Below are 12416 nucleotides of genomic sequence, written 5' to 3'. Positions count from 1 at the left end.
CTGTTAACTTTCAGCTGGGTTTTTGCAGTGAGGAAAAATACTTCTGAAACCAGTAGATCTTCCAATTTCTGCAGGATGTGACAAAAGCTGTGAGCCTGTACGCTAGTTCACTTTACTCTGCAATCTTATACCTCTACACATTCTCCACCACATGTTGCCTCAGCTTAAGCTACACTTTCCCCTTGGCCATCTTATAGGTCTGCCTGTACTGCTCTTAAGCAAGCTGGAGACACCCCTTTCCATTAGGGTCAGCAGTATAACAATAGCAGGGTGGGAGAGCAGAGCAGGGCAGGGTTGGCCATCTGTCATCTAGATACTGTTTCTACCCCCCTGCTGCCACTGTCTAATGCCTCTGTGACCACTCTCCATAGTCCCTTCTGTCATCCTTGCAATATTCATCAGTGCTATTTAGATTATAATGAAGGGATTTGGTTTGTTCCAGTAACAGGGATTGTCTACTGGGAGGTTTAAATCTTCCAAGTCTGTTGTTTTGAGGGTCTGCAGTGTTACTGTAGTCACCATTGCTCAACAGCTCTCTCCTGAGGAATTACCAAAAGTTGATACACAGGAATATAATTAGAAGAAATTGTTTTTCCTTTCTTTTATTTCCTTCTGCCAATTTCAGTCCCTTTCTCCTATGCGCTGATCCTGTGTTAGCTTAGCTGGTTAGAGATGCTTTTGTGCCCCCTTCCCTCCTTCCACCCTCAGTGACCCTCATCTCCATGCTCCACCCATCCTTGGCTGCGGGTGATAGACAAGCTTTCCATACTGCCCATTTTCATATCTGTCTTTTAATCTCTCTTAATCACAAACAAGTGTTTTTTGAGATTGGGGACATACACTTTTAATTTCCCTCTCTGTCTGCTCCACTTTTTCTGTAACTCTTTTCCTCGACCCCCTTGCTTTCTCCCATTCACTTGGCTTTCCTATTTGACCTAGTTTTTACCCTCTGTTGCTATATGCTTAAAAGACACTGCTGTTCCAACCAAGGTACACGTAAAGAGAAAAAAAGGGGGATGGGAGAGAAGGGGAGGAACTGAACTAATAAAACCCAGGGCTGTTTAAGAGAGAATTATTTTGTTTCCTCACTGGTCATAGTTACAACATCAAGGTTTTTTTATCTTTTCTTTAAGGGTCTCTGAGGAAACTTGAATCAGTAATTTCCCCCAGAGATTTCCTCTGGATTGCATGACTGTTGGTTTTCACATCCAGCGATGTCATCAGAAGTCACCCAGCAAGGCCGCGTTTCCTCTGTTTGTTGGAAATTCAATTATTTGATGAATGGACTTTGGGCCAAAACAAAGATGCGAGGGCTGGGAGTAGCAAAGAAAAGATGCACGTCTACACTCCGGCCTCTCCCCTCTTCTGTGTATACTTTCATCTGCTCTCCAGAAATAGCTGTGTGTGTAGCTTGTAAACTTTGACCCCAAAACCCAGAGTTCAAACAGTCGTGACCCAGTAATCTTCCAGGAGTGACTCACAGCTGAAACAGAGGCACCAAACAGACGTCTGAGCTCTTTTAACAAGAATTCTTGTTTACCCCATAAAACAAAGGTCTATTTGGACGTAATTGTAAGTGCTCACGTTGCGTGGCCAATTTTAAGAGCAATGGGAAGCATGATGCTGAGCTATGTGCACTGAAGGCAGCAACTGACATTTCTATGAAAATAATTGCGCTATAAATTATTAGAGTTGACAACAGTGCAATGTGCTTTCTCCCTCTGTTTATCTGGTGTGAATTAAGTGCACATCAGTTGTGGTAAGCACTGTCCCCTTACCAAGAAAAGACTCTTTGCATGTTTGTTTGGTTTACTTTTGTTCCCTCCTCACAGTCCATCTTGTGTTTGACAGTCTGTTAATCTTGAAACGTGCCCCAGTCCCTTGCTGCTAAATGGGAAATTCAAGAAAGCTTCAATATCTTATTTTAAGATGATGAAATCTTTTTTAATACCAATTGTAGATAATAAAGACAAGCACCACACGCATCGGATTATTAAACTTGTTTGTTCAGGATTTGTAAGATATTAATGTCCTGGTTTGACAAATGATCGCCTTAAACTCGGAGACAACAATCTACTTTCAAGCATGTACTGTATATCTTGAATTTCTAAAGTTTGATTTAACATAGCAGTTCTTTATTCTACTAGTTTTAAAGTCAGGAAGCATTTTCAGAAGATCTGAGTAACACTAACAGTTTTTGTTAAAGGAATCCTTAACCTTGCCCAAATGACTCACCCTGTGTTATGTTGGATATGGGATGAAAACTTTGTTTTTCTCGCCTGCCTCCACAGTGAATAAAAATCCCCAAAACAGAGGATTCTTGATGAATTAAAGTCATTGGCGATCCCGTTTAACAACAGCAAAACTAAATCAAAACATCCGTTTACAAACTATCACACAACTCCTGCAGTATAATCCAAGTTCTCTTTATCCACTGGTATGCTCAGTACTTTCCAAACATGCATTTTTGCTAAAACATTACTATTTAAAATACTTCCACATAAACAGAGCAGGCACGCTACTCATTTGTGCCTGAGACTGTTTATGCACAAGTATTACAGTATTATGGTTTTAGTGAAAATGCATGTGTTTGGGAAGTACTGAGGATATGACTGGATAAAGAAGACTTGGATTATACTGCAGGAGTTGTGTGACAGTTTTTAAACGGATGTTTTGATTTAGTTTTGTTGTTTTTAAATGTGATCCCTCATTCAACAAGAATGTTCACGGTTTTGGATGCTCCGTTCAGACACGGGAGAATAACACAGTTTTCTTTCTGAGTTCAGTGTAACACAGACTGAGTAACTGATATACAAATGGTAATTTGGGGAGTTGAAGTTTTCCTTTAAAGGCTTGTCTACATTTAAGAACGTTGTATGTTTAATTTGTTACGTGTAAATACAGTATACAATGTTTTAACATATACCCTGTGTTTGCATGCACTTCCTTTTGTTTGGTACATCTGTATAACACCTTGTTAGTCTTTGGACCACTCAAAGTGCTTTTTCACTCGCACATTTATGAGTGAAAGGCTCAGGCACCACCTGCAATGCAGTTCACCCGCCTCAAGGATTGAACAGCCAGTCTTCTGATTAGCAGAAGGCCCACTCTACCTCCTGAGCCACAGCCACCCATTCTGTGTTGCCTCTGTATATAATTTAAGTAGCTTCTTGTAAGCCAGTATGGATTGGGAAGGTTTTGGTATATGACACTTGAGTAAAAATATCTGTTACTTTATTAAATCGCTTGCATATTTCTAATGAATACGTATATATGCAGCTTGTTTCTGGTTTCCATCTCTTTTATGGGTTAAGGAGGTATGAAGTGTATATGTTGATTTTTCTGTTTTTGGTTCTTTTCTAGGCTCCAGTGCTGTGGCTTGAAGGTCGGGGAGGCTCCGTCGTCTGCGGTGCCCCAGCGCCAAGAGGTGTGCGGGTCACCAGGGGACAGAGACAGGAAGGACACCGCTGTGTCTGCAAAGCGTCCCCTCTCCCCCCTACTCAGCCTGAGCGACAGCCCGGGTCCTCCTGACACCATGCTGGCTCACAGGAGAGCCACCACCACCACCGACCCGCGGACTCCCAACATGGAGAACGGGCTGTGTGGCAAGCTGAACCACAACAAGAGCCCAGCGGGAGTCAAGACTGCCAGCATCCGTGATAAGATCTCACAATGGGAGGGCAAAAAGGAGTCTGCCCCTCTAACTTCTTCAGGGACATGTCCACTGAGCACGACACAGAAGGAAGGCGAGATGGTGAGGAAAAAGGAATCCAAAGCTTCGGAGGTTCAAAGGACAGATAGCAAGAGGTTTGTCAGCTGGGACAGACAAGACTCAGGGAAGGAGAATGTTGGTAAGCTGGGGGATTCGAGGCCTAAATCTCCTGAGGGCCCGACAAACAAGGACAGAGAAGTGATCCTAGAGAGGGGATTTCGGGCTTCTAAGCCAACAGAACAACCCCAAGAAAAGAAAAGTGTTTTAACTCATGTTAAGAAACTGGAGAAGGCAACAAAAGATGTTCCTGACAGACCGTCACTGGCATTTCCAGGGAATTACTTCTGCCCTCCTTCAAAGGAAGAGCTAGAGGAATCAGAAAAAAAGGCCAATGAGCCCATTTTTGGGACTTTTGACGTTCGGCCTGGTGGGTCGCGGAGAAGAAGGGAAGGGGATCCAGAGAACGTGTACAGCGAGCCAGGTGCTCCATCTATAAACCCTGTACCTAAACCTCAGAGAACCTTCCAGCACCACACACCGCCCACTAACCCAGCTTCAGGGCCTGGCTCGGGGAAGGGAAGGAGGAACTTGCCCCCTTTGCCCTCCATTCCTCCTCCACCTTTACCAACGTGCCCACCACCCGGAGTTTGCAGGAGACCCTGGGCTGACAAACCCCGGGACAGTAGTAACAGGTAAGAGAATATAGAGATAGAATGAAAAATGTAGGCAGCCATGATTAGTTTTGACAATATGGCAGACATGAATCCTAGGCCGTGAACCCTTTACAGAAGCTCTCTTGTCTCCAAAGCTAAATCCACAAAAATATATTGATTTAAAGTGCCCTTGTGGAGTCAGAATAAACCAGTGATGGCTCTGTGTATACTCTGACCCTCCCCCCAACATGACCAACCAACCACTGAGGTGAACAACATCTCCCACATCTGCTGTAAATCAAAACCACCAGTGACATCATCCTGTTTCTAAATATCCCAAAGAGTGAGCTCATTGGTTGGATGTGAGGAATGTACACATCCACTGAACTCATACCTCTTTCCAAAACTCTACTGGAAGAGGAGAGCAACATTCAGAGTGGTGTGAGTCATGTCAAAGAGGCCCCCCCTCGCTTTTTCATGCATTTAAACCTTGACAGTAAAAATTATTGTGCAAGGCCTGTGGCTCTCATAAATGAGTTGTCGGGCATTTCTAAATGTGAAAAATGTGTGTAAAGTGTAAAGTCTGATCCAAAATCTGAATCACTTATTCTGCCAAGAGCAATTAACATGCTGGAATTTAGTAGTACTCAAATTCAGATGGTTACAGTTGAACAAACTCAGCTCTGTAAGGAAACCAAAGAAATGTGAACTCTGCAGTATTGGAGTACATCTATTGTTCATTTTCTCCAGTGGTCTGAATTCTTGTTTTGAGTTTGGCTTGGATCTGTTACATTCCATACCATATGTGGAGGCCTCACTCTGCTCAAGTGTGCTGTGTCAAGCCCTTTGTTTGGTCAGGCTGTCTTTCTGTTCGTGTCTGTTGGAGTGTGCATTTTTGTGTGTGTGAACAAACACTCCAGAGTGTCCGGTCTATTAGGTACACTCAGCGTCATCTAATGCCATGCAACAGCTCTGCAATAAATTGTACTCTTGTAAGGCAACAATGTTCAGTTTTTGTTAAGACTCTGTTGTTAAGACGATGTTGATTTAATGGTCATTTACTTAACTTCAGGACAGTACACAATCGTTGACATCATTATGACACACAGATTACACAGATTTAGCACCTTACCTTACACATGCAGTTCCTAGGAAAATTATTGTCGGAGTTTAAAACAAGCTGACAAAATAAGACAAAAGGCAGACATTATTACTCCCAGCTCCCAGACTTCATTGCTTTCCCAATGTGCGGACATTTTCAGCCGTTCTTCTTCTTCGAGTTAGCTGCAAACTGCTATCAGCTACTTTTTAAATCTCCCGCGCTGGCTTGCATGCATAATACATCATCAAAACATCACACTGGTGCTGCCCATGATACGTCCTACAGGCTGTTCTTTTATACAGAGGTCGTTTGAGCGTCGTTACTACCTATGATGTAGGCTTAAAGGCAAGACAACTCTGTCCCCCCATTCTGTGATTGTACCTTTTATACAGAACAGTAGGGGTGGGAGTAACCAGAGGATCCATGATACAATATTATTACGATTCTTAAGTCATGATACGATATTATAATGAATTTAAATATGCAATATACTTAGTATTGGGATAAAATATAATGCGATATAATAAAATTTATTGCCGTTTTTCAACTGTAAATTATGTCCCCAAAGGAAAATGCTGTCAACATCTGTTTCATCTAATAAGATTTCAGTGTGTTCATCTCATTTCAGCCATTTTTTGTAGCAGTAAAATGTATCTGGTGGACTGATAAAGCAATTGATTATATTATTTTAGTTGGCTACCTAAAGTTTAATTTGTATTTATCATGGGTACCTGTTCCATATCTGTGCCCAGGGGCCCATAGTCTCATAATCTGCACATGGAAAAGGGTGTTGTGTTGTGAAAACATTTTTCCCCATAATTCAATCCAGTAGAGCGACACCTCAGAGAAGAACACTGAGTATGATAAGCTTCAGAAAGCTAAGATTCATTGCAGGGCTGTTGCATTGTACTGCGATACATGTAGCAATCTGTACCCAATAAAGAGGCAACTTAGCTTAATTGCATATGTGTGCATGCATGTGGGGACGCATGCAACCACGGATGCTTTTGTGCACTTTATTCAGCTTTAATCTTTGGCCGTGATGAAACACAGATGTAGTCATTCAGATGTGGCGACTAAGCAAATGGTAACATCAGTTATCCTGCTTGGCATATCAAACATTCTTAAAAGCATCAACAGGAACACGCAGAAATCCATCCTTCCTCTTCTCCTTTTCTGTTTAGCGTGCAGTTCTCCTAAGTCTTTGTAATGCTCTGTCCACCAGGAAGTCCTATGAATTTGAGGATCTGCTTCAGTCGTCTTCAGAGAGCTGCAGGGTGGACTGGTACGCTCAGTCCAGACTGGGCCTAACACGCACTTTATCAGAAGAGAATGTCTACGAGGACATAATAGGTAAACACTACATATCACACTTTTATTTTTACTTAACCAAGTGGAATCCTCCACAAGTGACTACATCTGTCAAAAATCAAGTTTCTTATAGTGGTTTCAAAGTTTTACATTATCAACTTTGTGTTTGCTAAAGCTGAAGAACATTGTTATGTACTGTACTGTTGGTTGTCCTATTTTCTGTACACTTGATACACTGCATGACCTTTGAGTTTCATTTCTCATATCAGCGTGTGTCAAAGAGTTCAACAACAGAGTTGATGAGGAGGCCAAGCTTTCTTTACTCTGCTCGGGTTTTAATTTAGAGCCACGCTGCTTCGCTTTTATTAAAAATTATATGTAGAAATTTGACCTACGTTCCTACCTTATTGTCTCCAGGGTTTTGCCAACCCCACCTAGAGCCTGTTTAATTTCATAACGTACAATAGCGGCGTTGTGTGAGGTCGTGCTGTGGTTGGCTACTGTGATTGTCAGTGCAGCGGGGGGCATGTGAATGGCTCAGAGCCATGGCACATTACTGGCAATCGCTTCAATGTGTCTTTGGTTTTCATCCCAGAGACTGGTGTATAATGAGCGCTGCTTGCTTGCAACAGTCAAATTAACTTTAATTATATTTGAGTGATGCCGCAGCTAATTTTGGAGTCTTTTATAGTTTCCTCCTTTCACACAATAGTATTGTTCTTTAAAACGGTCAGACATTGTTCAACAAACATTCAGCAGTGTCCCATGGGTAAAGTAATTCACTGGTGCTGTCTTCTGAAAAAGCAACTCAGGGAGGCAGAGATATAGATAGTGATGAGCAGCTGTGACGTCCCCGTAGTCATCAACCTCCACACGCAAACCAGGTTCTCATCAACACACTTAAAGCACAAAATCCACATGTTGGTTAGTGTTTTCAGATGGAGAAGAAAGCAACTGTCACCACTTCACATTTTCTGACGCATGCCTTGTTGACTGATGCAAACTCACATGTGCACAGCTGACAGCACACGCAAACACACCAAAGAAATTAGTGCGACACTCTCATCAGCCAGCAATGTGAAAAACAGCACGCTGATCCCTTGTTTTCCTCAGAGGGAGAAGGAGTGGGGAACTGAACGTCCCTCTTTATCCTCCGACTCCTACAGGTCACATCTGGCGGATGGATTGATGGAACAGAGGAGAGATACAGAGGGGCAGATACAAACAGAGAAACAGACAGGTTTTTGTTTTTTTTTAAATAAAATGTCCTTACTCCTTATCTGCAGGGGAGGTCTGGTGGCTAGGGTTACATTTAGCATTAGCTGTGCAAGCATCTTATCACAGTGAAATACGAGCTACGTAAGCACACCGCTGCCTCTGGTAGCTCTCTGCACATCTGGAGTAGGAATCGTCTGGCAAAACAAACATGACTGATATGGAAAGAATACTTTATCTGCTCTTGGAAAGCTTGTGTGAAGCTGTTGTGTAATCAAGGTGACATTGATTTCTCCGTTTTAAAAAAAAGTCTTTCTTTCTTCTGAAGATCCTCCATCCAAGGAAAACCCCTACGAAGACATAGAGCTGGAGAGAAGTTGCTTGGGAAGCAAATGTGTTTCACCTGCCTCCTCATCTCCTATCCCTGACACGCCAACTAAGGTACCTGAGTGCCAGTACATCACTACAATAACAAAGTAGATTTAGTGGAAGTAGTTATATATGACAGTCACCTTCTAATGTGTCTGTTCTTCTGCATCCACCCTCCCCAGCTCTCTTCCAAGCCTGGTTTCTTCAGACAGAACTCAGAACGGCGAAGCTTCAAGCTCCTTGAGCTACGCAAGACCAGCAGGGACACTGGCATCTCCTCTCCCTCCCGTATCAGCCCCCCCTCCACACCCAGCAGCCCCGATGACACCCCCTGCCTCTCTGGAGACCCATACAATCGCAGACGGAGGAAAATCCCCAAGGTATGGGAGTCTGAGAGGCCTCTCTCTAAACTCACGCTGCTCTGTCTTTGATTTATGGGCCAGTGTACTGCTCAGGGAGTTCGGAGCTGGTCCACTCATGCTGCCGTCTGGGGATGAGTAAAGCAGGGGAAAATATTCTGACGGATATTTCCTGTGAGAAGTGTGCCTAGAGGAAGGCCTCCCAGAAGCTGCAATGAAATAATCTTTGCAGGAGTCTGGCAAATTTTGTGTATTAGTTTAAAGAGTTAAAGATGGACATTTATATCTCTTTACCTCCTGCAGATGGTGCTGAAGATCAACGGCATCTTCGAGGCGCGGAGAGGGAAGAAACGCATGAAGAGGGTCTCTCAGTCTACAGAGTCCAGCTCAGGGAGAGGTGAGGCTTCAAAGGCAGAACACAGAAATGATTGTTTTTACTTTCCATTTGTTGTACATCAGCTGTGAGTTTAGTAAAACTCAACTTATGCACCTTTTTTTAAAGATGAAATAATGTCTATTTTGCCGATGCCTCTATCAAGGATGTTGTAGTTTTGTTTCTGTTTTTGTGTCTGTTATTTAGCAGGATGTCTCAAACATTTTTTAACTGATTTCAATAAAAATTTGGTGGAAAGTGAGGCTGTGGGCCGAGGAACAAGTGATTAGTTTTAGGTGTGAAAACAGATCCACTTGCAGATCCAAGAATTCTTTTAAGAGCTTTCTTGACATTTAAAGGCCATTTTTTGGTGATATTTTCACAATTCAGTCATCGGAGATGGGTACAAATACATCAACAAGTATCTAGTTAATTACAAATAGTTGCTTATCAAATGTATTTCTGGTCAAATATTTATGTGGTCATGTCTAGAAATATGGCAAAAGGGTGCTTAAAATCAGCACCATCAACACTCTACTCAATGCAGACACATTTCATCAGGTCCCCCTTTCTATGACTCAGTTTGACCAGACAGACTTCACAGGTTCATCTCCATAAAAGCAACAATCGTATGTACCCATTTAGTTTTACGGGCAAAGCTACATTCTGTGGTCAGTCGAGACTGACCCACGTTTCAGCGGACTCTGTGGTGTTGTGTGGTGGTGGCAGGAATGAAAGCAATGAGAGCAAATTCCTCGTGCTTTGAGTTTCCTGTGATTGTTGTGTGCAGTCTGCTCACACTCTGTTTTTCCTTTTCATCCTTTCTCTTTAATTTAGTGACCGATGAGAACAGTGAGTCGGAAAGTGACACGGAGGAGAAGCTAAAAGGTGAGAAGAGAAAATTAATACTTACACATACAGTAGCTGCACAGGGAATGCTAAGCAGCAGGATTTTTTTTATCCATATGATTTCATTATTTACATATAAACATAATAGAGGCACATGTGCGATAACTGATACAGATCATAGATTACTTCTTTGACTCTTTCACCATAAAGCTAACATCAAAAACATACACAGATGGAGCTTGCAGGTTGCCTTACAGTAGGTATATGTGAGCATACATGACATCAGTGTATTTACATGAAGTGTGTTTCTCTGTCTCTCAGCTCACAGTCAGCGGCTGGTGTCGGTCCAGTCCATGCTGAGGCAGACGGGGCGGTACCGGACCTTGGAGAGGGATCTGATGGAGTTGCAGGAGAGGAAACTCTTTGAGTATTTCATAGTTGTTGCTCTCCACAAGACCAAAGCTGGAGTCCCGTACCTGCCAGAGGTCACACAGCAGTTCCCTCTCAAGGTAGAAAAGTTACTGAAGCTCTGTATTCCAAAATGAGAAATGTTAGTAAAAACAAAGAAAACCCTGCTGAAGAGAAGACATAAGTTTAGACGCTATCATCTAAATAAATGTCTACTTTCCTACCAGACCAGTGGTTATAACTCAACCTATATATGCTAGTTTATGAGCACCTGGTGTTGACTTTTCTGGGAAGAACACAGGAGATTCTTCTTCTTCTGGGAAGAGCAACAGCAGGTTTTATGCAATAAAAAAGGAATAGCCCAGTAATTCTTTGTTCAAGTGACACTGCTTTACTACTAACTAAGGAAAATACGCAAAAAGTTTCAAGAAAATGAAAAATGAAAGAAAAAGAAAGTGGTAACAGTCTGTACAGTGATGTAGCCTTGTAAGGGTAACACTCCTCAATAGTATTAAGTTACCTTTTCGCTGTGGTCTTCACAGGGTACTTAAGTTAGTGACACAGCAGTTTTACGCTGAAGAACAAGAAGGGTTTGAAAGAAGTAAACACAAATCTAAAATTCTGTTTCAGTTATTGCGATAGAAAAAATATATTTGTGCTTTAAGTGGCTCTTGTTGTGATTTATGATTTATTTATTTCAGTGTGCAGATGCATTTTTTCTGCTTTAGGTTTACCTCAGTTTCACATTAGTCTCATAATGATCCAATCTGTAAAACATGAAGACTTAAATGGTGTTATCCTTAAATATATTAATTTCCACATTGTCTCTCTCTTTTCACCCAGCTTGAGAGGAGCTTCAAGTTCATGCGGGAGGCTGAGGACCAGCTCAAGGTCATCCCTCAGTTCTGTTTCCCTGATGCCAAAGACTGGGCGCCTGTCGACAACTTCCCCAGGTCAGTCCGAGTCCGACTGCTGCCACAGCAAAAGTGAAACAAAGCAAAGACACTGGAATTTCCCGGCAGAGTGTTAATAGCTGAGCTGTTGCTAATAACCACTTGTTAGAGACGAAACTGAAAGCCCAAAATAGAAATGACCTCCTGGCTTGTAAAGATGACTGGTCTTTCTTTAACGACAAGGCACCGACAGTGACAAATGATTACAGGGAGAGGTGGTGGATTTAGCACCTCACACCTGGTTTGTTATTACAAAATCACCTCTCTTTGTACGATGTTTAAAACTGGCCGTATTACCCAATACCTCTTAGCTTAGCCTCTCAACATCGGTATTGTTCTGAGAAGTGATGATGTGTGTCCTGATGGTGATGGCTAATAATTACCTGGAGGCAAATGTTCGATGGGTGGGGGTGGGTGGGGGTTACCAAACACACACCTGCACTGAACTTGCTGACACACCCGCCTGTTGCAAAGGTCGTCATCAGTCAACGAGTACCTGTCAGGTAGAGTTTAGGAGGATTTGTGTGGATATTTGCAGAGTAAGCCTGTCCCGAGGGCCTTCCCTCTCAAGTACAAAGTCGTACCTTTGTTTTCCACAACACAAAGTCTGCTCCAGATTGGAGTTTTCTGTTTCCACAACAGTCTTTTCTGTGTGATTTCAACAGTTTCAGATGTTTTCCAGCATGTCTGAATGATATTTTTGTCTCTTTCTTTAATCCCAAGTGAGACGTTCTCATTTGTCCTGACTGGTGAGGATGGAAGCAGGCGGTTTGGTTACTGTCGGCGATTACTGGTATGCTCCTCAAATGCTGCTGCCTCTCCTCACTATCTTCTCCTTATTTAATTTTAATACAAAGTATCCCTCATGATAAACGTGCTCATCCAGTTTCCTCTGCTGCTCTTGTATTAATATGCATGTTGTCATTATATTTATTTCCTACATATTTCTTGAATTCTGTGGATAAGGCATTCAGATCTTTCAAAGTCAAAGTCTTCAAAGTGTCTGCGAAACAAAGGCTTTGCTTTGCTCCAGTGCTCTAATCCTGTGGTTGTACTTGGGTGAGCAGTCTTGTGACACTCCTTTGTTTTGAAGCTGTCTTTTTCCTCGCTGC

General features: G+C 42.5%; 1 protein-coding gene across 1 annotated transcript in view; it reads left to right on the top strand.

Moving 5' to 3' along the window:
* si:dkey-82f1.1 (DENN domain-containing protein 2A) overlaps window positions 1–12416 on the top strand; it is a 45982-nt gene that overhangs the window by 21652 nt on the left and 11914 nt on the right. Inside the window, exons 3-11 of the mRNA XM_050073643.1 lie at window positions 3364–4404; window positions 6693–6820; window positions 8322–8434; window positions 8545–8742; window positions 9025–9118; window positions 9932–9982; window positions 10265–10452; window positions 11195–11304; window positions 12028–12097. Of these exons, the coding sequence (XP_049929600.1) occupies window positions 3364–4404; window positions 6693–6820; window positions 8322–8434; window positions 8545–8742; window positions 9025–9118; window positions 9932–9982; window positions 10265–10452; window positions 11195–11304; window positions 12028–12097 (1993 nt within the window). The remainder of the gene's footprint in view (window positions 1–3363; window positions 4405–6692; window positions 6821–8321; window positions 8435–8544; window positions 8743–9024; window positions 9119–9931; window positions 9983–10264; window positions 10453–11194; window positions 11305–12027; window positions 12098–12416) is intronic.

This window comes from Epinephelus moara, chromosome 20, assembly GCF_006386435.1.
Source record: "Epinephelus moara isolate mb chromosome 20, YSFRI_EMoa_1.0, whole genome shotgun sequence".
NCBI classification, from domain to species: Eukaryota; Metazoa; Chordata; class Actinopteri; order Perciformes; family Serranidae; genus Epinephelus; species Epinephelus moara.
Note: the sequence above shows the minus strand (reverse complement) of the source record. Positions and strands in the feature narration are given on the sequence as shown.